Below are 25,439 nucleotides of genomic sequence, written 5' to 3'. Positions count from 1 at the left end.
ATCTGTAAGTAATGGCGCGCCGCCAAGTCCCCCTTGGGGTGATGGGGGTACGGGTGATGGAACTCCGGGTGGAGGCGCGGAACAGCAATTTGCTGGTCTCACCCCGAACCTCTACAATATGGCTGCGCTGGAACCACCTGACCCGCAGGAGGCGGGGCTCTGCCCGGGTCCCCCGGTCCCGCCCGCTCGGCCCCGCCCAGCGCCCCTCGCCAGGGCTACGCGGGTTGTGAGGTGTCGGAGACAGGCGCCTGCGCAGTGTGTCGCGGCGCGCGGGGCGGAGGCTTTATAACCACTTCGTAGCCGCTGCTCGGTTTCTATCTCCGGGAGGGCGGCCGAGGCGGCGGCGGCCGGGGCGCCGGCTGGGGGGCCCTGAGGCGGGAGCTGTGGCGGCGCTGGGCGCCCCTGGCTCCTCGACCTCTGTGGGCCATGGGCTCCGAGAAGGACTCCGAATCGCCGCGCTCCACATCCCTACACGCGGCTGCGCCCGACCCCAAGTGCCGCAGCGGCGGCCGGCGCCGGCGCCTCACCTTCCATAGCGTCTTCTCCGCCTCGGCCCGCGGCCGCCGCGCCCGGGCCAAACCGCAGGCCGAGCCGCCGCCCCCGGCTGCGCCGCCGCCCGCCCCGGCCCCAGCCGCGGCCCAGGCCCCGCCGCCTGAGGCGTTGCCCGCCGAGCCGGTCGCCGAGGCCGAGGAGGCCGCCGCGGCCGCGGGGGCCGGACTCAACGATGAAGAGGCGGCGGAGGGCGGCGGCCCGGGCACGGAGGAGGTGGAGTGCCCACTGTGTCTAGTGCGGCTGCCGCCGGAGCGGGCCCCGCGCCTACTCAGCTGTCCGCACCGCTCGTGCCGGGACTGCCTCCGCCACTACCTGCGCCTGGAGATCAGCGAGAGCCGGGTGCCCATCAGCTGCCCCGAGTGCAGTGAGCGACTCAACCCGCACGACATCCGCCTGCTGCTCGCCGACCCACCGCTCATGCACAAGTACGAGGAGTTCATGCTGCGCCGATACCTGGCCTCGGACCCGGACTGCCGCTGGTGCCCGGCCCCAGACTGCGGGTGAGCGCGGGGGCGTGGCCGCCAGGGGCACTGGGCTGCAGCTGAGGGGCGTGGCGGGGGCTGCGGGGCCTCGAGTGTGGTCAGTAGAGAGGGGCTGCTCTGAGAGTGTATTCCTAAGCGAGGAGGAGGGTAAGGGTGACCAGCGTCAGGGAAAGAAGGGCAGCGAGTGCGGCGGGGTGGTAACCGGTAACTAACCATCTGACAAGCCCCGACAAGTGTGTTGAAGGCACCCAGCGCCCCACCCCTGCCCAGGGGCTCGAGGTGCGGACTAAGCTGTCGGTCAGGGGAAGGGAACTGTCCATTAAGTCAGCAGACAGGAGGGTTTATTGGGGCGGGGGCAGGTGAAGGCCCCTCTGCAGAAGTGGGGATATCTTTTGGTGAGAAGGGAGGGGATATTTGGCAAAGGAGGCAGTGAGAATGTCATTCTGCAGGGGCAGCGCTTTGGAGGGGTGTGTCCATTTGGCTAGGGGCACGCTTAGCAGCATTGCAGGAGAAGGCGTGTTTTTCCTGACAATCGCTGTTGAAAGTTGGAATGGAGGTGATAGGAATGGTACTTAGGGCAGAGGACAGTTCACTAGCAAAGCTCTGGGAGCACCCTGGCACTGTGTGTTCTGTGCCAAGCTTTTGGGAGGCACCCTGTGGTTCTTACCCTGCTGCTGTGGGTGGGGTGAAGGGTGGACAAACCCTTTCTTTGTCCAGAGTGTCAATAGGGCACTGAGTGGAAGAATACCCAGAGGTTGATAAGGTAGAAAAAAAATGTTTGCCAACCGATTTGATCTTGAGATCGTGATGACAGTCTTCAATGCACTAAGAATGCTTGATTTCAAAGGTCAGTGAGTTAAAATGTTATATTTGCAGAGCTGAAATACCACTAGATTTCCCTGTCTGAAGCATTCAGTGGAGATTCTCCATCCCACACCCCTTCTTTAAAAAAAAAATCTGATTATTATTTTTCAGTTCATCTCATGAATGTTAGCATTCAGCCAAGAGGGGCTTATCTAAGGGGTTGGGAGGCAGACTTCCTTTACCTGCTGTGGACCTTGGACGGATAATTTTATTCTCCTGTGTTATGTTTTGGAGGCAAAAGGATTCTAGGGTGCAGGACATAAATGTAATGCTAGTAAAAAGCTGTGTGATCCTTTGCTTCAAAGCACTTAAGGGCTTTTAATTGTAGTCTCTGTATATAGGCTGTTTGAGATTTTCATGATGCTGCCATTTGTTTCCTTTCAAAAGGAGCCGTTTTTGAGTGTCTAGGAGAATTAAAATAGTTAACTTCTATTTTTTGTTCTGCCAAACTTATTTATTTTGTTTAATTTTTTTTTTTTAGTTGTAGTTGGACACAATACCTTTATTTATTTTTATGTGATGCGGAGGATCGAACCCAGGGCCTTGCACATGGTAGGCTGGTGCTGAGCCACAACCCCAGCCCCTGCCAAATTTCTTTAGAAGTGGGTGTGTTATTTAATCTCACCAAGATGGAGTTGCCAAATTACTTTGAAGTGTGTGGTCAAAGGTACCCTGTTTATGATAGATCACTTTCACTTTTGGTTAATAAGTATCAGGAAGGATTTTGTAGGCTCTTTAAAGGGTCTGCTTGCCTCAGCATCTTAGCAAGACCCTGTCTCAAAACAAAAAGGGCTGGGGATGTGGCTTAGTGGTAAGCACCTCTGGGTTCAATCACCCTTGCCAACAAAACTAAACAAAAGGGTCTGCTTATGGTCTGGTGGTTTTACTGGCTCTATGAAGTTAATTATTTCCCCCCTAGTACTGGGAATTTAACATAGGCCCTTGCACATGCTAGGTAAGTGCTCTACCACTGAACCATATCTCCAGCCTTTATTTTTATTTTTTTAATATTTATTTTTTAGAAGGAGTTGGACACAATACCTTTATTTATTTACTTATTTTTATGTGGTGCTGAGGATTGAACCCAGGGCCTTGCACATGCTAGACGTGAGCACTCTACCACTGAGCCACAGTCCCAGCCCCAATTTTTTTATTTTATTTTGAGACAGGGTCTCATTAAGTTGCCCAGGCTGGCTTAGAACTTGCAATCCTTCTTCCTCAGCCTGGCAAGCAGCTGGGATTACAGATATGAACCATTGCACCCAGCTCTTGTGAGGTTAATTTATAAAGTATTAAAGTCTTGCAGATACTGTTGATCTATTTTCTGAACCCAAAGAATATTAAGAGAATACTATATGGTTAATTTTGGAATAGTATATTAACTCCTTTTTTTTAAAAAAAAATGTGAGTTTCCTTGAATTTAAGAAATGTGGCACCTCTGGTCGTCTTTCTGGAAAATATGTCAAAGCATAATTAAAGAAAGGGAAGAATCAAACCTCCTATGACTAGTTTCAATCCAGCCCCATTTTACATTTTTTATTTCTCTGAAGTCAATTTTATATCTTTGCTTATATCAATAAAAATGGATAGAAATTAATTTGAAAACTTGGTGGCAACTCGAAACCACTACTGATTTGAAAGGTATTAAAGAATTGTTAAAGGTCTTTGTGTGTGTGTGTGTGTGTGTGTGTGTGTGTGTGTGTGTATTATTGGGGATTGAACCCAGGGTCTTGTGCTCTTCTGTTGCGCTACAACTACAGTCCTAGGGTTTTTCTTTTCATATCTCCACTCCCTGCCCCGCCACATACCTCTACACACACACACACACACACACACACACACACACACACACACACACACACACCCCTATCTATCTATCTGTCTGTCTACCTATCTATCTGTCTGTCTGTCTGTCTATCTATCTTCCCTTTTCTTTCCAAATACTGAGGATTGAACTCAGGACACTTTACTACTGAGCTACATCCCTAATCCTTTTTATTTTTTTTTTTATTGAGACAGGCTTTCACTAAGATAATCACTAAGTTACCGAGATTGCAAGTTCTAAGCCAGCCTGGGCAACTTAGTGAGATCCTGTCTCAAAATAAAATTGAAAAATTGGGGCTGGGATTGTGGCCTCAAACTTGTTATCCTTCTGCCTCAGCCTCCCCAGTCATTGGGAGTCAGTGTGCCACTGCGCCTAGGCCATTTCTTAATTTAGCCAAGAATTGGGTTGACAGCACCCAGGTTTTTTAAATTAGCAAAAACAATTATAGCAATCATATATTTATTTTTTTCTATGTATCTGTTCACTTAAAGATAAAGGAAAACAAGCAAGCTGGCATCTGAGGACCTACATGACTGGCATACATAATTTGATCCTTACAACATTGTGAGATGGATTTGATACAGTTTTACAGATGAGGAAACTGATGTTTAAAGAAATTGATTGATTTGTTCAGGGTTATATAACTAATAGTGATGAACTAGGCTTGGAATGCTTGTCTTAACGCTAATGAAGGTCACTCAACCTCTGTTCTAACTACTTTTTGCACTTAGCCTCTGTTATAAAAAAGCATTGGCTTGTAAGCCTAACTCCCATTTTTGGGAATACTATTTGGACATTTTCCTTAAGGACAACATTGAGACAGCCAGGTATTGTAGAATCTAGTTTCTTTTCTAATTCCTGTTAACAATCACTTACTTTATTTCTCTTATCTGAAATAGGCCTAATTCTTTCCTTATAGTTGAGAGTCTTCAATAATGTTTGCAAAGAATTTTGAGAAATTCAGCTAAAGGTGGTTATAAAAATAGGGATTAAGTTTAAAATTCTGTCACCTCCCAAAGGAGTGTCCTGGTTTCCTTAGGGATATGGCTAAAGTTTTACTACCCATGGGTTTTTGTTTTGTTTTGTGGTATTAGGGATTTAACTTAGGAGTGCTCTACCACTGAACTATACCCCCAGTCCTTTTTAATTTTTATTTTGAAGTAGGGTCTCACTAAATTGCATAGGCTGGCCTTGAATTTACAATCCTGACTCAGCCTCCCAGATTGCTGGGATTACAGGGGTGCATCCAGCTGCTGCCTATTTTTAATGCCAGGAAGAAAATAGCTTCTATGTTCTTACTGGATATTGTGGATCTTTGTTGTTGGGGTATTTTTTAAACTTTTTTTTAAGATATGTATTTTTTTAGTTGTAGGTGGAACACATATCTTTATTTTATTTTATGTGGTGCTGAGGATTGAAGTCAGTGCCTCACATGTGCCAGGTGAGCACTCTACCATTGAGCCACAGCCACAGCCCCTCCATTTTGTTTTTTAAGTCAAACTGTTTTATTCTTCTGGGCCTGGGGAAAATCATGGATAATACTAGAAAAGAAGCCCTAAGCTCCAGTTATCTCTTCCCATACCTAACCATGTTTGTAACACACTGATCAAGTTCTTGCCAGCAAAATTTATCAAATCCTCGCTTGGGTTTAATATATGAGTGTGCTTACACATGGGAACAAGTATATGTATTTCTCAGGGTGAGGGAATATGTGAGTGAATTTACCAAGTTCTGATCATTAGTTTTATTATGATTACTCCTTATAGAACACTATATATTAAGAGATTTCATTATTTTACAAAATATTTGTAGAACAGAAAAAGAGTTTGCATAGTCTTTAATCATTTAAATACAATATTTTATTCATAAGTAAGGGAACATTCATATTGTTATTTGATATACTAATATACTAAGTACTATATTAACAAGTGTGTGTGGGGGGGTATGTGTGTATTGGGGGGTGGTACCAGAGTTTCAGCCAAGGGGCATTTAACTACTGAGCCACATCCCCAGCCCTTTTTTATCTTTTATTTTGAGACAGGGTCTCATTAAGTTGCTTAGGGCCTCACTAAGTTTACTGAAGCTGGCTTTGAACTTGTTATCCTCCTGCCGCAGCCTGAGCTGCTGGAATTACAGGTGTGCAACACAATATACTTTCACAGGCTTGGTGACACAAGTTGTGAGCCTTGGCAATTTAGCAAAATTTAAAAAAGGTAAGAGATAAAGCTTGGGAGAGCTTCCCTGATTTTGATCCCCAGTGCTATAAACATAAATAAACTTTCAATTGAGATAAAATTAGCTCAAAATACAAATAACTGACATTTATGGTTATTTATAGCATAGTATTTAAGTATAATCTTATTTACATATAATTTCATTTTAGTCTCATACAAGTTGATGGTGATAAATGGATTTTGTAAAGGAGAAACCATCTCAGAGAAGAATTTGTAATCCCAGCAACTCTAGAAGTTGAGGCCAGGGGACATACATTCAAAGCCAGCCTCAGCAACTTTGTGAGGCCCTGAGCAACTTAATGAGACCCTGTCAAAAAACAAAAAGGGCTGGGAATATGACTCAGTGGTTAAGCACTCCTGGGTTCAATCCCTGGTACTAAAAAAAATAAATATAAATGTGGGATCTAATGTTTTGTAGCTAATAAGTGGTACAGTTGCTCTATTATCCTTTTGAATCTCTGCCTATGCATGTCTTTTCAAAAATCCCCAAATAATGAAACTTTTATGTTTTCCTCTCAGATGCTCCATTGCCATTTTTTTTATGTTCAGGACATTTTTTAAATTAATTAATTAATTTTAATTAGGTATATATAACAGCAGAATGCATTTTGATTCATTGCAACACAACTTTTCATTTCTATGGTTGTACACGATGTAGTGTGGCACCAAATGTGCATTCATACATGTAATGATGTCCTGTTACTCAGCATTAAAAGAGAATAAAATTATGGCGTTTGCAGGTAAATGATCAGAGTTGGATAATATCATGCTAAATTAAGTAAGCCAAGCCCCAAAAAACCAAAGGCCAAATGTTCTCTCTGATAAGTGGATGCTGATCCCTGGGGGGGGGGGAGGGAATGGAGGAACTTTGGGCAAAGGGGAGACAGGGGGAGGAATGGGGGCATGAAAGATGATGAAATGAGATGGACATCATTACTCCATTGCCAATTTTAAGTCCTTTCAGAATCTCTGGGAGACTGAGGGTGAGCAAAGTAGGTAATAAAAAATCCTGGTATACAAGGGCAGAACTTTTATACAGTTAAATAGGAAATAAGGTTGTCCTGACCTAAATTCTTTATGCAGGTCCCCCACTCCAGCCTCTCATTGTTGCCTCTGTATCTTGCAGAGTTCCACCTCCCACCTCACACTAGGAGATAATATCAGTATTGGTCTTCCCAGACAACTGGATAGGACCATTCCCATAAACAGGAAGCTTCTGTTCATTCCCAGCACATTTATGAAGGAAGAACAAGTTCCCTGAGTGAGACAAATTTCACAGTCAATAAAGGAGAATATTAGCCATGCATAGTGGTATGCGTCTGTAATCCCAGTGGCTCAGGAGGCTGGGACAATTTAGCAAAACCCTGTCTCAAAATGTGGATCATTAGGGAGCATGTTTTTATTTTTTCTGTTGCATCTTTAAAATTAACTATTTGCTGTTTTCCCTGTTTGCAGTTTTTGAGACTTCTTTAATAGTTATCACTCTGGCCTGCCTTGAGTGGGTGTCTTTATTTATCAGTACATCTTGTGCACTCAGAGTAGATTAAGAATTGCTTCCTCTAGGGGCTGTGCTTGTGGTACAATGATACAGCACTTGCCTAGCATGTGTGAGGCATTGGGTTCAATCCTCAGCACCACATAAAAATAAATAAATAAAGGTATTGTGTCCATATGTAACTTAAAAAAGTTACTAGAGTATTTCTACTGTTTCTACAACTTCCATGTACAAACCCTTTCATTTAGGTCCTAAAAACGTGAGATCAATAGGTAAATCTTGATGAGAAAGGTACAGAGTATGAAAGCATACCTGGTTCATAAATAAGGAACTGAGATAGGAAGTGGGAAAGAATAGGATAGGTAATCATTCAGCAGACACTTTTGAAAATGATGCAGTGTGTGTTGAACACTAATTGAGGACAGGGTATAACAGAAAGGACTTAGACGCAGTCCTCTTGATAAGAAGGTTGACCTAGTAGAGAAGACAGGATGATTGATAGATAAGAAATTATAAACATAATGTGATAAGTACTAAGGAAAATACAAGTATTCTTAGATGAAAGAATAATAGGTTTTGCATGATAATATCAAAAAAAGATCTCATGGAGAAGATGGCATTTGATGTGGGCCTTCAAGAATATGAGTAGAAATTCATTCAAGATGAGGATAGAGGGGGAAAAAAAAAGCCTCTTAAACCTGAGTGTTAGGAGCAAATGCATGGAGATATAAAACGCCAAGATACCATCCTAAATCTGGAGTTGGATTGGTTAGCCTCTGGATGCATATTGTAGGGAGCATGATCTGGGAAGTGACTAAATATCAATCTGAAAAGGTAGACTGGATTCAAGTTGATCAATGTATTTAAGCCATGTAAATAGGTTTAGGGTTGAAGGATTTTTTTTTTCCTTTCTCTCTCCCTCTCCCTGTCGGTATTTCTCTCCCTTCCCCCTTCCTTCTCTATTATTGTTGGAGAGGCAAGATAATTACAGTATAATGTATATAATGTGTTATGATTGTGCACTGGCACAAAATAGGCAACCAGCTGCCTAAAGAGGTTAGGTAGATTTTACAGAGAATATGACATTTGAGCTGATTTTTAAATGGGTAAGTATTTACCAGGGCAAGAAGAAAGGAAGAGACTTCTAGGCAAAAGAAAGAATATGCAAAGGCCAAGAGTGTAGGGCAAAGAATGCTATGTTTTTCTTCTCTCTTTCTGTTTCTAGCTCTGTGTGTGTGTGTGTGTGTGTGTGTGTGTGTGTGTGTGTGTGTGTGTGTATGTGGCACTGGGGATTGAACTGGGATTGAAGGATTGAACCCAAGGGCATGCTACCACTGAGCTACACCTCTAACCCTTTTTAAAATTTGAATTGCCCAGACTAGCCTGAAACTTATGATTTTCCTTCTTCAGCATCTTAGTATCTAGGATTGCAAGTGTATACCATCATGCCCAGCTCATGCTGTTCTAGGGCAAGATTGCAAATACAGTTTTAGAATATGTTCAGCTACAGTTGAAGGTGGGAATTATCTCCCTATACCTTGATTTGAGGGGTAGAAGCTAAGGTTTGGAGATTTTAAGTAGCTTAATGTCATGTATAATGAATCAGAGCCCAGACCAGGCACCCCAAAACAAGAATATCAAGTCTCATGCCATGAGTAATTCTGTGTCATAATAATAGATTGGGGAGTATGGGGTTATTTTACTTCATTAGAACTAAATTACACACCTAAAATTGGTTTTTCACTGTTTGCTGTGTTAGTCCACGTCTTCTCCCTAGTATGCCTCATTGCTGTGCCTTGAAAAATTGAGGAAATCAAGGATTTTCCACTCACAGGCAAAAGGATGCCAAGTCTGTCAAAATTAAGAAAAACAAGGATAATGTGAAGTTTAAGGTTCAAAGCAGCAGATACCTTTATACCTTGGTCATCATAGACAAAGGAAGCCAGAGAAAACTGAAGCAGTCCCTGCCCCCCAGGTTTAATAGTAAAGAAACTGAAATGAACCAGACATACTGATTTGAACTGTGTTTAATTTTTTTTTTTTTTTTTGTAAAAAAGGAATCTTATTTGGAGTAGTTCAGTGGTAGAGTGTGTGGTTAATATACAGGAGGCCTTGAGTTCAGTCCCTAGCACAAAAACAAACAGAATTTTAATAAGTATTTTCTCCTCCTCTGCAAAATGGTATCGGATTATGAAGTGTTCCTGACTGGTAGTCAATTTAATGTGTATCTTCAGAACTTGGCTTATTACTCTTCTGAGGTCATCTACTGCTTTTCCCATTTAACACAAAATAGCAAGCAAGTCACTTTCTTTAGGAGGTATATTGTTTATCTTTAGTAGCTATTTTGTAGCTAGGTGGGGTAAATTTGCTCAGAGCTCCCACAGGATATGAATCATTTGCATTCACACATTAACCTATTCTCACTTTGTTCTTTAAAGTTTTAATGCAGCCTGTATCATATGACATAGGAGATACTGGTCATTTATAGTTTTAGTGTCATTTGCAGGATCTATGATGAACCATAGTACTTGAGTTGGTATTATGAACATCTAATGTACATTCAAATAAATGAGAAAACTGGAATAAATCCAAGAAAACCTTATTAGCCATTCACATAAGTTATTTGAGGGCTTTGGAAATTGGGAAGAGGATGGAATAGGGGACAACAAAGCACAGATGGCAACAGCTAAGCATGCAATTATTTATCTGTTTGAAAACCGTGTTGTAAACTTTTGCAGCTTTCCATTTGTTTCTCTAAATTACTTTTTTAAAGAAAAGTCTCTGATTGTTAGGGTAGTCTGAAAATTTAGTTGACATATTTAGAATTAATAAGAAAGGCTAGTAGTTGTAAATATAGTGGATTATTTATGGGAGACTAATTCTTGGCAAATGAGCATGGATTACATGAAACTGTTGATGCTAGTACTGATAATTTCTGAATTACATTTTAAGCATATATGTCAAAAGAGAGGAGGGAAGATACAGCCTTATGTTATAGTAATTATAAGAGAGGTGGTAGTATTCTTGGCTTTTGGAAGCTATCAAGAAAGAAGACATTAAAAGGTATAGAATGGAATTGAAAAAAAGAAAGGTGTAAGATAAAATGAGCTTTCAGTAGAACTTCACCATCTAGGGCCATTGTCTCTCAAGCTGTTGTTAGACCAACTCCATTGTAAAACTTAAAATGAAAAAGTATACTTGCTTTAGTTTTTGCTGTAGTTCTTTATTTTATAAGTATTGTCTTTTCTTGTAAACAAACCTCTAATCTCTCTAAATATAATAAACCATGGAAAGGAAATTGTTTTGTACTTTTTATTTATGAAACTGGGTGGCAAACCACTGAAGCATTTTAAACTATGATTAAACAAAGGCTAGGAATTCAGGCTAAATATGATATATACCCCCATTTTTTCAGGAAATTATTTTTGGAATATCAAGAAATCTACTTTCTCATATGGGATTAGTTATATAGTTGGTCAGGCTCATGTATGCATGTTTTCTTTGCATCTTATGTGGCTGTGGGGTGGTGGCAAACAATGTTAGCCCTGATGAATAATGTCTGTCTTGTTAGATCAACTTTAATTTTACTGGTATCTTCCTGTTTCCTTACCCCAGTTATGCTGTTATTGCCTATGGCTGTGCCAGCTGCCCAAAGCTAACCTGTGAGAGGGAAGGCTGCCAGACTGAGTTCTGCTACCACTGCAAGCAGATATGGCATCCAAATCAGACCTGCGATATGGCCCGGCAGCAGAGGGCACAGACTTTGAGAGTTCGGACCAAGCATACTTCAGGTCTCAGTTATGGGCAAGAATCTGGACCAGGTATAAGTTGGCATTATCTCATTGTCTCTTTATTTGCTACCTCATAAAGTGAGCCCAAATCTTGAAAAGTTATCTTACTAATATAAAACTCAAGAATTCCTTGGAATCTAAGAACAGAAACTATTATTTGACTATACTTTTTTTTTTTTTTTTTTTTTGTGTGTGTGTGTGTGTGTGTGTTTGTGTGATGCTGGGGATTGAACCCAGGGCCTTATGCATGCGAGGCAAGCACTCTACCAACTGAGCTAGATCCCCACCCCTGATTATATTTTTTTTGTCGGTGCTGGAGATCAAAGCCAGGGCCTCAAGCATGTTTGGTAAGTACTCTACCTATCCCTAAGCTCCATCTCCAGCACACACACCCCCACACACACCTTTTTTATTTTGAGCTGGGATCTCCAGAGCTGATTTTGAACTCTCATGTTTACATCATGTTAACTTCTGAAGTTGCTGAGACTACATATGCACACTACCATGCCTGGCATGGTATAATAGTATAGTGGTTATATTTCATTAATATGTTTGATATGTACCTTTTCTTCTGACCATTTATAGGTTATCCTAGGCACATAAAATTGAAATACAACAAAATTAAAATTGTATGTGTTTATGTGTGTATGTAGGTTGAACCCAGGACCTCATATCTGCTAGGCAAGTGCTGAATCATTCCCAAGCCCTTATTAAATTTTTTAATTTTAATTAATTAATTTATTTATTTATTTATTTATTTATTTTTTTGTTTTAGGTGGACACAATATCTTTATTTTTATGTGGTGCTGAGGATCAAACCCAGTGCTTCGTGCATGCCAGGGCAGCGCGCTACTACTTGAGCCACATCCCCAGCCCCTTAATTTTTTTTATTTTGAAGCAGGGTCTCACTAAATTGCCCAAGCTGGCACGTAACTTGTGATCTTCCTGCTTCAGCCTCCCCAGTAACTAGAATTAGAGCACCAGGCCCAGCCACAAAATTGAATATTTAACCTTCTTAGTGATATGTCTACCTTCTTAGTGATATATTCTACCTTCTTAGTGATATGTCTCACATTGGAGAACAATTCGGTACTTTTGCTAGGGTTCTGCCTCATTCTTCATTTCTTTGTGAGCAGAAAGACACTTAATTAGTTTTAAACCTGTACTTGTTTGCTTTCTAGCTTCAAGCATATCACTGCTTTTAGATAAAGATTTAAGGAAAGGAAATGATACTAATATGAATTAATCATTAACCTTAAAAGGAGGAAGATTTTCAATCTCCAGAACCTTTAAAAAAAATGTCACATTCAGTTCCAACCTTGACAAGTCAGAATAAACCTATTTTAAAATGTCAGTGGATTATGTCTCCCAAATGATGTCATTTAGGAGAGGCTAATGGTAAAGATTTTTACCATTCATTTTTCTGGCATAGCACAATCTCCTGAATTGTCGTATTTATAGGATAGCTCCTAACTTGCTGTAAATATTACCAGGTGTATGTTATATAGCATATCCAATTATTTTTAGATTTTGAACTTGAAAGTATCACAGGAAGAAACTGTGGGTTATGTTGACCACAAATCTCAATAATACTTGTTGAATCTGAAAAATTAGTTTTCTGAATTAACAGTTATCCAAATTTAAAGTCAATTTTAGACTGCTGACTATTTTTGAAATAGGATTTTGCTTTTAAATCCATCAGCCTATTGGCAAGTGGAAATTCTGTTTTACTTGGAACCATTGTTCTTTCTCTAGGGAAGTCTCCTTGTTCAGACTGTGACTCAAGTGCTATACAGGATGCCAATTACTGGGATAGGCAGCTCAGTATGAAACAGAATTCATTTTCTGAAAATTCCTGAGGTCTAGACATAGCCAACCTTCCAGTAAAGTGTGTTGCAAAATCTGGAATCCTCAGTCAGGAGTTCTTGACTGACCCTTCATTTCTATGAGCACTGTTAGGAATGATGAAGTCAACTAGGTTTAACAGTGGGTATTTTTCTACCCATCCTTCCTTCCTACTCCCACTCCAGCAGATGACATCAAGCCATGCCCACGATGCAGTGCTTACATTATCAAGATGAATGATGGAAGCTGTAATCACATGACCTGTGCAGTGTGTGGCTGTGAATTCTGCTGGCTTTGTATGAAAGAGATCTCAGACTTGCATTACCTCAGGTGAGATGGGAAATATGTCCATTGCTTTTGTAGTCTTATTCCCTTACTTATTTAGAAAAAAGGATGTCAAAGAGACATAGTTGTCTTCTCACTACAGAGTGAGGAATCTGTAAAAAGTTATCTCTGACCATATTTTTTTCCAGTTCAGCAACCTCTGGGCAACCTTCTAATCATGTCTTACCCCCCTAACAGCTTTCCATAGCCCGGCCCTAATCTACTCCTCTAGTTATGCTATATCCCAGATAATCTGGGTTTGTTGTTCCTTATGTCTCTTCTGGGATCCTGTCCCTATACTTGTTGTTTTCTTTGCCTGACATGCTTTCCAACCACATCAGCCTCCCAGTATTCCCCTTTTGTCTCAGTTTGCTCAGTTCTTATTCATTCTTGAAGAGCCACTTAAATGCCATTTCATTGATCATACTTTCCCATTTTCTGCCTCATTCTTTGTTCGTGGTAATGGGGATTGAACCCAGGGCCTCATGCATACTAGATAAGCACTCTACCACTGAGCAACTTCCCCAGCCCTTTTAATTTATTCATTTATTTTTATTTTGACGCAGGGTCTCACTAAGTTGCCCAGGCTGGCCTTGAACTTGTGACCCTTCTGCCTCAGCCTTTTGAGTAATTGGGTTCTGCTTCATTCTTCATGACATTTCTTTATCACTTTCAGTATATTTTCACTACTTTGCACTTCATGGACATGTCTAACCTTACTAAACTATGATCTCTTTACAGCTTCTTGCATATAATGAGTTCCCAAAGCATTGAGTGAATCTTAAAATAATTGTCCTAGAGGAGCTAATATTTACAGACTTCATTGTGTAGATGAAAATACCTAATTTTCAATTTAGTGAACATTTGAATACTTGCTCTGTAACAGTCACTGGGGACACAGGGTGATTAAGACATGATTTCTACTTTCACAATTGCTTATTAAATATCAAGAAGAGAAGGTACCACAAAGGGAATGAAGAAGAAGGACCAGGTATAGAAGGACTGAGCATAAAAGTAGCCAAAGTTATCAAACTGACATTAAAGATGAACATGGTTTACAGTATCTATTAGGCGTGGTAGGACACGTGCTAAGAAACTTCACAAAATGTTAATTAACTGCAGTACACAATGCATTTGGGTGAGTTATCAAATGCACAGGCTATGCAGGATCCCAAGTAGTGTCAAGAAGCTGGATCAGTTATATAAATAAATAATTGATTAAATTAAAAAAAAAAAAAGAAGAAGCTGGATCAGTGTTGATGGGTCTGGGAAGAGAGAGTTCAACAGAGAGAAGAAAAGGCCTTTTGTTTCTGGAGTTCTGCCTTTACAAAGTAAATGAATTAATAAATAATTGAAAGAGAGCTCACAGCTCTACTACTCTAGCCATGTCCTCTTTCTCTCTCTCTTGTATAATATATTGGTTTCCTGAATTCTCCTTTAACTAAATCACTCCTATTGAAAAGAAAGCTATTGTTCTTATCAAGCCTTCTTGATAAGAAGCTGTGTTTGTGATATTGACATTAACTCCATGTTTCTTCTGTAGCCCCTCTGGCTGTACGTTCTGGGGCAAGAAGCCATGGAGTCGGAAGAAGAAAATTCTTTGGCAGCTGGGCACATTAATTGGTGCTCCAGTGGGGATTTCTCTCATTGCTGGTATTGCCATCCCTGCCATGGTCATTGGCATTCCTGTTTACGTTGGAAGGAAGGTAAGACATGCTGGGTTCTGTGCCTGTTCCAGCTTTAGTTTTGTTGGCAAAGGTTTGAGGGAAATGGAAAGGAGCTTATATTTCAGAGCTGCCTGGAAACCAGCTGGTTCTTAGATAAAAATAACTTTAATTTCTTAAATGGATTTTTATAAACCCCCATGGGATCTCAAAGTTCTTATTAACATCCTGGCTTGGCTTGTCTCAGAGACTTAAAGGTGAATTGCTTACTTTATTCCCCTGAGTTATTTTGTCTCCTTTTGGATTAACTTTTTCTATATTAGCTTATATTTTCCAACTCTTAAATTAGGTTAAAATTTGAGAAAGATTTTTGGGGGTAAAGGGTATATTTTAATATAGGTAACTTGTAAATAAATAGTCATTTATTCTTTTTTCCCCCTGGCAAAATATTGGTGTCCTAACCTTCTGACCTGAATTTTCTCTTTTATAGATTCACAGCAGGTATGAGGGAAGGAAAACCTCCAAACACAAGAGAAATTTAGCCATCACAGGAGGAGTGACTTTGTCGGTCATTGCATCCCCAGTGATTGCAGCAGTTAGTGTTGGTAAGCTAATCAGGTCCACAACTCCTCTGTTAGCTATACTGTTTACAACTAAGGAGATGAGTTATACCTCCTGCCCTTTTTATTTTTTATCTTGAGACACGGTTTTGCTCAATTGCTGGCCTTGAACTTGCAATCCTCCTGCCTCAGCCTTCCCATTCGCTGGGATTACAGGCACATGCCACCACGCCTACTTCTCTGTTAGCATTCTAACCTCAGCAGTTTAGTCAGCTGGCCAAACATTTTATCCTGGAGACACCACATTTTATGACAAACCTGCGTTCAAGTTAACTCTATTAGGCAATGTTGTTATGATTATTTTTCAGCTACACTAAACTATCAGAATGTGTCTTAAGTTAGTGCCTAGAACTCAGTGTGGCATACAGAAAAAGTTGAATTAAAGAATATTATTTTAAACCTAGTTTTTCACCTTTCATCTTCTTCCTTCACTTATCATGAGATTCACAAAGTAAGTTAGTTTTATTTTTGACTAATGTCTCACAATATTTTTGGAGATATTTAGAAAAATAATCTATAACTAATATTTCATGAGTTATAATAATTAAAGCTCTACATATTCTCAACACAAATTTATAGACTAGGACAGATATAAAGGGCCACAGAACTGGTAGCCATAAGATACAATATAAATGCTGTTCAGCTGAAAGTGAAAGGAGAGCACAGCCTCAGAAATTCAATAAAAATGCTGCTCTTCCAGTAGGCAGGAAGCCCAATGTGGTTAGTAGAGGAAGGATATGAAGTCAAAAGACTATTCTACATATGGAAGCAGCTATCATGTGGTGTAAGGAACTCTGAACTTCATTAGAAGCAGAAATGGATTCTACTTTTTAATAGAACAGTTCTATTAATTGTTCTCTAACTCCAAGTATGCTAAAAACATAATTCTGAGTGCTTCATACACATTGTTTCATTTAGTCCTACAGCCTCAGAAAGCACCACAATTGTGACAGAAAGGTGCAGTAATTTTGCCAAAGTCACTTTGCAGATGTATGAATCAAGGCAGTATGACTTCAGATCCTGTGCTCTTAATAATTAAACCATTCTACTTCACAGAGCAGTGTGACTTTGTAATTTACACTGCTGGATACCCTAAACCCTAGTAGTCACTTATTTAATGTTTGATTCTTGGGTTAGCCCTTAAACAGTGAATAGGAGGGAAATGAAAGTAATATAAATTTACTCTGTTAGGCACTGTACATATGTTCTCTTCTCCCTGAGAGGACAGGTCCACAGTAAGATAGCCAGTGAATTGGAGTCAAGAGTGTAATCCAGATCTTTTTATTCTCTTTTGGTGGTACTGGGGATTGAACCCAGTAGCATTCTACCAATGAGCTATATCCCTAGTTCTTTTTTTTTGAGACAGAGTCTTGTGTGAGGGCTGACCTTGAACTTGGATATTCCTGCCTCAACCTCCAGAGTAACAGATTGCAGGCAATACACCACCATACCCAGCTAATCTAGACCTTTCTGTTTGCAAATCTGGTCATCATTCCATTATACCAGGCATCCACTTGGGGACTGTGCACTCTTTCTTTGGCCCTTTATAAGTGGTTTGTCCATGTCAAGACTGGGAAAGAGAATTTAGGACAATTGCACCCTGATGGCCTGCTGACATGTTTTCATTTCTTCCCCTAGGTTTTGGTGTCCCCATTATGCTGGCATATGTCTATGGGGTTGTGCCCATTTCTCTCTGTCGTGGCGGTGGCTGTGGAGTTAGCACAGCTAATGGAAAGGGAGTAAAAATTGAGTTTGATGAAGATGATGGTCCAATTACAGGTAAAGGAAAGATTTTTATTTTCATTTAAATTTATGGGACATAATATAAAAATCAATAAAATTCAGCATATTCTACAGAGATTGTCATTGGATTACTTTGGATAATGAGGTTTGTAGGGGGTAATGTATTTTTAGCTTTTCATTTCTTTGTTCCAGAATTATTAGGTTAATTCCTCTGGTGCTTGCCTCTGTGTGGCAGGTACAAACTAGTAGGATTCTAAGTAACTCCAAGTATGCTGGTGGTTGAGTGATTATAATAAAACCTTATGTCTGCACAGTACTTTACAATTTCAGAGGACTTTACATAGTTATTATCTTCCTTTTTACAACAGCTCTCTGAAGAAGAAGGGCAGGGGCTATTATTATCCCTTTTTAAATGGGAACATATTTAAGCTTTTACTTCAGTATCTGTTAAGAGTTTTTGCAGAGCTGGGACTAAGCAAGTTTCTGACTTCTTGAACATTGTTCCCACTTCACCATCTTAACTAACCTGCGCCACAGAGTTCACCAATGGTGAATTCAGTCTTTCTATTGAAATCCACACTGACCTAAACATATTTTGAAATCTTCAGTTTAATTAAGGAGCTACAGAGTTGTGGAAATAACTTTGGATTTAGAATTGTAGTTTGGTGTGACTGTGATCTTGGATAAGTTTTAAATTTAGTTTTAAATTCTAATTTCTTCAACTAAAGTCAGAGCTGTCGATGCCTGACAATTGGGGGGATTAAATATGAACATATGTTAAAACAGATGATGTACAATGGCTGCACATAGTAGCTTTTCATTAACTGAATACCTTAGTACTTTTCTACATAAAATCCTCCACTCTGAAAAGTCATTTTAGGAATATGCCTGTTAGACTGTTTTGATGCTTTGCTGTCCTGAATTGAGATGTTTTGTTCCACCCACAGTGGCAGATGCCTGGCGAGCCCTCAAGAATCCCAGCATTGGGGAAAGCAGTATCGAAGGCCTGACTAGTGTGTTGAGCACCAGTGGAAGCCCTACAGATGGACTCAGTGTTATGCAAGGCCCTTACAGTGAAACAGCAAGCTTTGCAGCCCTCTCAGGGGGCACGCTGAGTGGTGGCATTCTCTCCAGTGGCAAAGGAAAGTACAGCAGGTAAGCAAATAGATAATTTCTAACAGTTAGAATTATAAGAAGTGATACATTAAGCCATTTCTGTGTACTATGCATCTTTCATATATCATGTCACTTTGATTTAATTGTCAGTGGTATTTTTCTCAACTTTTAGCAAACTTCAGAGTTCTTTATGCTGCACAGTAGCTACTTCCATATTCAGAATATTCTCCCTCAGCTAACCACATTGGGCTTCCTGCTTAATTGAAGAACAGGCATTTTCATTGAATTCCTGAGGTTGTGCTCTCCCTTGGCTCATTTTACTGGCTTTTGGTTGAATGGCATTTATGTTGTACCATGTACAACATAAACTGGTACTATGACCCTTATATCTGTCCTATCTATGAATTTGTGTTGAGAATACGTAAAGCTTTATGACTTTTAAAAAGATTGTGACTTGCTTGGTCATTTCACATTCAGACAACCCAGAATATATACAGAGGCACTTTACAGATATTAGATAAGAAGCAGTTTTTTGATTCTCTGAAGAGTTGCCTGGGGAGGAGCACAGGTAGAGCACAGCAGGGTAAGGAGGTAGGGAAGCTAATCGCTTTCAGATGTCTGAAAGCCTTCAGCTGGGGAAGGGATTAGACTTCTGTGACTCACGCCAAGAGGAAGATTAAAATGACTAGGCAGAAGCTAGAGGGAAACTAATTTGAATGCAATGCATAGAATATAGGAGGAAAGCTGTATAAAAACCCAAAGAAGGAAAGGATTACCTTTGCAGATACTATGCTACTTATTTCTAAAGTGTTTAATGTGGGACCAAAGGGCCTGTTGGCTATTAAAAGGATTTAAGCAACAGATGGCAGGTAGGTCAATCACCTGGGAACCTCTTAAAAATAGATTTTAGGGCCCATTTCCACAAATAATAACTAAAGTCTCCTGGAATGAGACCTAGGGTTGGACTGAGTTTAAAAACAAACTTCCAAGTTGATTTCAGCATAGCCACTAAGTAAGAAAGCTACTTTGAGAAAGCTACTGCCCACAGAAAGCGAGCCTGTGGCAGAGCTGAAGCTGGAACCCATGTCTCTGACGAGTGCACTTCCCTTGCACTCTCCTCATTTTGCCAGACCGCTTCACATCCTTGAAGGGTATTTGAGGCGGAGCAGCAGAGCCAAGGTGCAGGTGGTAGGGTGGAGGCTGCTGCTGATCCCGCTGTGTCTTGTGACTATGGTGTCTCTTGTTAGGGGATCCTGCCCCCAAATGCTGGAACATTCACTGCTGTACTCTTAAAGCCAGCTCCCCTATAAATGAGCAGACACATGTAATTGGAGAGTGACTTGCTGAAACTGCAGCTTAGCCAGTCCAGCTGTTCCAGTTCTGTGAAAGCCTTTCTTTTATAGGAAGTGAATGAGTCAGATGGGTTTGACGGTGAAACCCTTTATGAGGAAATACTCAAGAGTGCAACAAAATAGTGTTTGAGCCAAGAAGGCAAATAGTTATGGGTTCCTATCTCTGAGACATCATTGGGAAAATGCTGCTCTATCAGGAGGGAGGAGGTTGGCTCCTGTGTGTCCTTCAGTGTTATAGCCCAGGGGTGATTTGATTGCTAAGTGTTTTGAGGCCCAAAGGGTAAAGTGTGAGATGTGGTCTCTTCTTTTATGAAACTCCCAGAGGAGTTAGTGAGTGAGTGAGAGAAAGAGAGAGAGAGAGAGAGAGAGAGAGAGAGAGAGAAATTTATAAGTAGGTAGTTGCTATGGGAGCACTTAGTTGGAAGTGACTGGTTTTCTGGGAGAAAATTGGGAAATGATATTTCCTTTATTAAGGACCAAATATGTTTGTTGCAGAGGAAAGGAAACTTCCAGAGAGAGAGAATAGCAGGTGCAGAGTTATGGAGGTATAAAAATCTGAACTCAAAGTGATTATGATTTTGAGCCTCTAGTGAGATGGGACTGGCTTCCTGACAGATCAGGAAGACCATAAATGCCTGTTCAGCAGGAGGCAGCCAGGAGTTAAGGAATTTTAGAGAGATCAGGTCTTCATCCACTGGCACTGGTCTTGAGGTTGTCTGACTTGGACTTAGGTGCTCCTGGAGAAAGAGCCCAGGGGTAAATCCCCAAGCAGGAAATGTTGGGGTGTGAAAGTAGTAGTAATGGGGATAGAAAGGAGGGGACGATATCAGTAGATATTTAAGAGGGAAAATGAGCGGGCACATATTTGATCTATTTGACAATTTGGAGATGATCAGACAGTTTGCAAGAGAATAATGGAAGAGATGTGTGCCAGGAAGTAGACTGTCTCAGAATACCCAGGTCTCGTATTAACTTGAACGTCCCCTCTTTACACAGGTTAGAAGTCCAAGCCGATGTCCAAAAGGAAATTTTCCCCAAAGACACAGCCAGTCTTGGTGCAATTAGTGACAACGCAAGCACTCGTGCTATGGCCGGTTCCATAATCAGTTCCTACAACCCACAGGACAGGTATGTGAACAGTCAGATGCCCAGGAGAGGTTGCATTTTTTTTTGCCCAGTACTAGGTCTTCTGAAAAGTGCAACGCCTCATGTTAGGGTTCTTATGTACCATCTAGTGGGATGTAGAATATGCCCTGTGAATTCATTGACCAAGTTCTTGGTCCTAGGGTATTGGCATCTCTTGATTCTTCTTGTTAGGGCTTGATGTTTAAAGATTCCTTCTCTCATTTCCTTCCTCCTCCCCTCCCCTTGGCTACTGAAACAGTGTGTAATTACTCACATGGAACTGAAAGAGCTAGACTGGTGTACATTGATGTCTGTGAATCTACGGTTTCTGCTCACCTTTTGCTTGATGTGGTTCCCATATGCTTTCATTTTAAGTAGTGTATCTGGCTTGGTGTGATTGCAGTACTCTTTACTGTTGGGATTCTGGCTTCTTCTAATTACAGCACAGTAGGAAAGAGTTATAAATCTTTCACATTCATGTTTTGAGAAAGATAATGTGAAGCTCTGACCCTTAGTAGAATTTTGGAAGCTTTTTCAGATGTTTAAAAGAGTGTGTAGCAAAAAGTAAGCTCAAGTCCACTGTTTACTCATCCTTTTAAACTTCCTAATCCTAAATCCACAAACTGCTTTTATCAACAGGTATAGCATGACCCATGCATGACTCAGCACAGTGGATTTTGTCTCCACAGAGAATGCAACAATATGGAAATCCAAGTGGATATTGAGGCCAAACCAAGCCAGTATCAGCTGGTGAGTGGAAGCAGCACAGAGGATTCACTCCATGTCCATGCTCAGATGGCAGAAAATGAAGAAGAAGGTGGTGGCGGTGGTGGTGGCGGTGGCGGTGGTGGTGGTGGTGGTGGCGGTGATGGTGACGGTGGCAGCGGCAGCGGCGGCATTGAAGAGGATCCCCCCTGCAAACACCAAAGCTGTGAACAGAAAGACTGCCTGGCCAGTAAAGCTTGGGACATCAGCCTGGCCCAGCCAGAGAGCATCCGCAGTGATCTGGAGAGCTCTGACACACAGTCAGATGACGTGCCAGACATCACCTCAGATGAGTGCGGCTCTCCCCGCTCCCATACTGCAGCCTGCCCCTCAACCCCCAGAGCCCAAGGTGCACCAAGCCCAAGTGCCCATATGAACCTCTGTGCCCCAGCCGAGGGACAGACTGTCTTGAAGCCAGAAGGTGCAGAAGCCAGAGTATGAAGTGAAATGAATGCTCCTGTTCTGAGAAGCACATTTGTTGTAACTGCATCTTTTGGATTTTTTTTGGTGGGGGGGGGGGTTGGGGGGGAATTTATGTATTTTATTTCAAAGATTTTCTGGTCAGGTTTTCCCCAGGGAAATTCTGAGAAATTTGCAATTTCTTACCAGATAATACATGAAAATTTTGCCCTTAGTACCCCTCCCTTCCCCCTCTTTTTTAGTTTTAATTTATTGGTTAAACTGATGTTGGCGATCCGTGAGGTGTGTCAAAGAGTGTACATATGTATGTGTGTATATTGTATGTATGCTAACGTATTACTGAAGGACACATTTTAATAAAGATTTCTGTCGTAATTCAACTCATCTCATTTTCCTTGGCTTGGCTAGTCCTACAGAGCCAAGTGTTTGATTGAAACAAAACACTGCATCTTTGACAATCTCTAGACCTGAGTTTTTCTTACTCCAGGGAAGGATTCTATTCAAATCCAACTACAATGGAGTCAAGTAGAAACCACTGTCTCTTTAAGCGTGACAAGGAGCAAAAGCCAGGCTCAGTTTGGACTGTATAGTCAGACTGAAGAGTTATTTAGCTGAGTCAGCTGGACAGGAAAGCCATAGTTTAGAATGAACTTTGTTTGCCACCTAGAGGCAACTACAATTTTCCTGTTAAAGCTTTACTTACCCTTTTCTGCATTATAGTCATTGTTAGTCCTATGCTTCAGAGGAGGACAGGGTGGCAGTCCCAGTTGCTCTCAAGAGGTCTCCATGAACGTTGCAGAGTCACAAGTTGGGAACAGTATTTCTATTGGAGAAGGAAATGTACCAGCAGTGATGGAGGCATTGGCTGTGTTCTCAGGTGCGTGCCCCTGTTCCAAAAGGCTTTCTGAGTTTTGCCAATGTGGTTTAAGTGGGACAAAGAAATCTGAGATTTGTAATGAAAGAGAGGATACATGCCATCAAAATCTCTGAACATATTTAACTTTTCCTGACCCTACAAATTCATCAGAATTAAACTAAGTTAATACTACTTTGAATTTTTACACTGTCTAGAATAATGTCCTTAGAAATGAAAGCTCTTACAGAGAGTAGCAAGAAAATTGAATGAAAGACTCATGAGACCCAATGCAAGATTGGCTTAATTCAGTGATTGTATGAGAAAGTTACTCCCTCATACCCCCAGATTCCCCAATTCTCAAGACTGTGTTTAAGGTGACTTCTGTCACCTTAATCCTGGGCCCAGAGGAAGAATCAAATGCATCTTTCCCTAGAGACCAGATGGCTTTCTGTTTTCCTTTGCAGATACACCTGCTCTTTGTCTTGCTACACTGAGGATGAGGAGTCTGGACAACAGCCAGCATCTTACTTCTTGGGCACTACATTCCAACTTGGCACATTTTCTTACACCTGAAATAAGATGCCATTAGTGGACTTCAGGTCTCTGGAAGAAAGCACCCTAAAGGGTGTCCCTGTGTGATAAAAGGAACCTATTGGAAGAAGAGGCGGGCAATCTGGAGACCTGAAATGCAGATTTTCCATTCAAGACTTGGAATTCTCTTGAAGCTTCGTCAAGAGAACAGTTAACTTGCATAAAATCAAAGAAGTTTGTTGGAGGGGTGTAGTTTACAGCCAAACCTGTTTTCCCCTTTCTGGGCTCTGCTTAATGCTGTGGGACTTGGGCAGTCTACTCTTGAGTCTGCTTTCACTTAACAAAAATGTGATAATAAGCCTGATTTATGGGGTTGTAAAGATTAAGTGAGATGGTTTACTGAAAACAATTTGGTAAAGGCCAATGTTTTTTCCTCCTGTAGAGATACATAGAAATAAGTTAAAGGAGATTCTGGATAATATCTAAGAAAGGAAGCCCAGAACTCCAGACCAGGGGTAGGAAAAACTGTTTGAATCCTTTGTAACACTCTAGTCTCATCTCCCAGAAAGGCTCATCAGTACCACCTGGAGGACAACATAAGTAATGCATTGGGAAAGTTCTCTGCTGAGAAAATGGAATCAGCTTGATTCATATTCATTTTCTCTCCCTCCTCCTCTCCTCTCTTCTTTCTCTCTCTCTTCTCCTCTTCTTCCTCCTCCTCCTCCTCCTCCTCTTCCTCTTCTTCGTCGTCTTCTTCCTTCTTCTTCTTTTCTCTCTCTCTCTCTCTCTCTCTCTCTCTCTCTCTCTCTCTCATACTGGGGATTAAAGCCAGGGGTGTTTAATCATTGAGCTACATCCTCAGCCCTTTTTAGTTTGACACATGGTCTCACTAAGTTGCATATGGCCTTGCTAAATTGCTGAGCCTGGATTTGAACTTTCAATCCTTCTACATCAGCCTCCTAAATCACTGGGATTACAGGCATACCCATAGCTCCTGGCTAATTTTTTCTTCATATGGCCTTCATTCATTGTGAAATAACTACGCAGGATATGGGATGCAGAAGTGAGGAAAACAAAATTCCTGTCTCCATGGAATTTATACTCTAGTGGGGGAAGTCAGTTGTACATAATAAGGACAGGTATGCTGAGGTAAAAACAAAGGGAAGACAGTGGTAGGTGATGTTTTAGGTGGGCAGTATGAGACCTCTTCGATTTGAGATCTGAACGGAATGAGGAACTGAATAGGGGAAGAGTACAATTGACATGAGAAATAAAGTACAAAGGCCTTTGGTGGAGCATCATTGGTTTGCTTTTTTAAAAGACACAGTATAGTGACCTATGTGACTGGAACAAAATAGGTTAAGGCAGGGAGAGAAGCAGATTAGCTAGGGGCAATTTTGTGTAGATTAGCAAAACGACATAGAAAACAAGAAAACTAAAGGGGTCTCTGAGGCCAAGAAGGTAAATAATATGCAAAGCTAGACAGACAGAGCGCTGCAGTCAGCTTTCAAAGGGGCTGAAACTAGGAGAGGATGTGTCTGTTTACAAGTCCTACTTAGGTCAATGGAAAGAAGCTGTGCCATAGCAAATGGGTTCTCATTCGGACCTAACACACCCTCTTGTACTGCAGGCTGCTAGCAAGCTAAGAATTTCAGGTCTTAGACTCCCTTGAATTTAAATTTTGCCCATTGGATGCACAAATGAGATGTGGAAGGGAGGAGCATCTAGGGGTTGTCTTTAGCTACTTGGGCTTCAAGATGTACAGACCTAGTGTCTCATCAGTGGTATTCTACTACCCATCAATGGCTCTCATCAGTGTTGAAGGGCATCCTGAT

At 41.2% G+C, this 25,439-nt stretch overlaps 1 protein-coding gene across 2 annotated transcripts; it reads left to right on the top strand.

Annotated features, from left to right (window-relative positions):
- The first annotated feature begins 246 nt into the window (after positions 1 to 246).
- Positions 247 to 22,597, top strand: Rnf19b (ring finger protein 19B). 2 transcript variants are annotated; one of them, XM_013362670.4, is made up of 9 exons: positions 247 to 1,052; positions 11,068 to 11,273; positions 13,274 to 13,418; positions 14,956 to 15,118; positions 15,567 to 15,681; positions 17,335 to 17,475; positions 18,387 to 18,594; positions 20,904 to 21,035; positions 21,722 to 22,597. In XM_013362670.4, exons 1-9 carry the CDS (start codon positions 427 to 429, stop codon positions 22,236 to 22,238), a joined length of 2,253 nt encoding a protein of 750 aa, XP_013218124.3. In that variant the 5' UTR covers positions 247 to 426; the 3' UTR covers positions 22,239 to 22,597. The 2 variants fall into 2 exon arrangements, with proteins under 2 accessions (XP_013218124.3, XP_040144262.2); XM_040288328.2 differs by having other exon boundaries at positions 249 to 1,052; positions 13,277 to 13,418.
- The last annotated feature ends 2,842 nt before the right edge of the window (positions 22,598 to 25,439 follow it).

Source organism: Ictidomys tridecemlineatus, chromosome 11 (assembly GCF_052094955.1).
Source record: "Ictidomys tridecemlineatus isolate mIctTri1 chromosome 11, mIctTri1.hap1, whole genome shotgun sequence".
Classification (NCBI taxonomy): Eukaryota; Metazoa; Chordata; class Mammalia; order Rodentia; family Sciuridae; genus Ictidomys; species Ictidomys tridecemlineatus.
Note: the sequence above shows the minus strand (reverse complement) of the source record. Positions and strands in the feature narration are given on the sequence as shown.

Excerpts from the sequence above, each read along its gene's own strand:
- Rnf19b (XM_013362670.4), top strand. The coding sequence starts at position 427 with ATGGGCTCCGAGAAGGACTCCGAATCGCCGCGCTCCACATCCCTACAC. Across the intron at positions 15,682-17,334 it reads GATTGCAGCAGTTAGTGTTG|GTTTTGGTGTCCCCATTATG; the intron begins GTAAGCTAATCA and ends TTCTTCCCCTAG. Across the intron at positions 18,595-20,903 it reads GGCAAAGGAAAGTACAGCAG|GTTAGAAGTCCAAGCCGATG; the intron begins GTAAGCAAATAG and ends CTCTTTACACAG.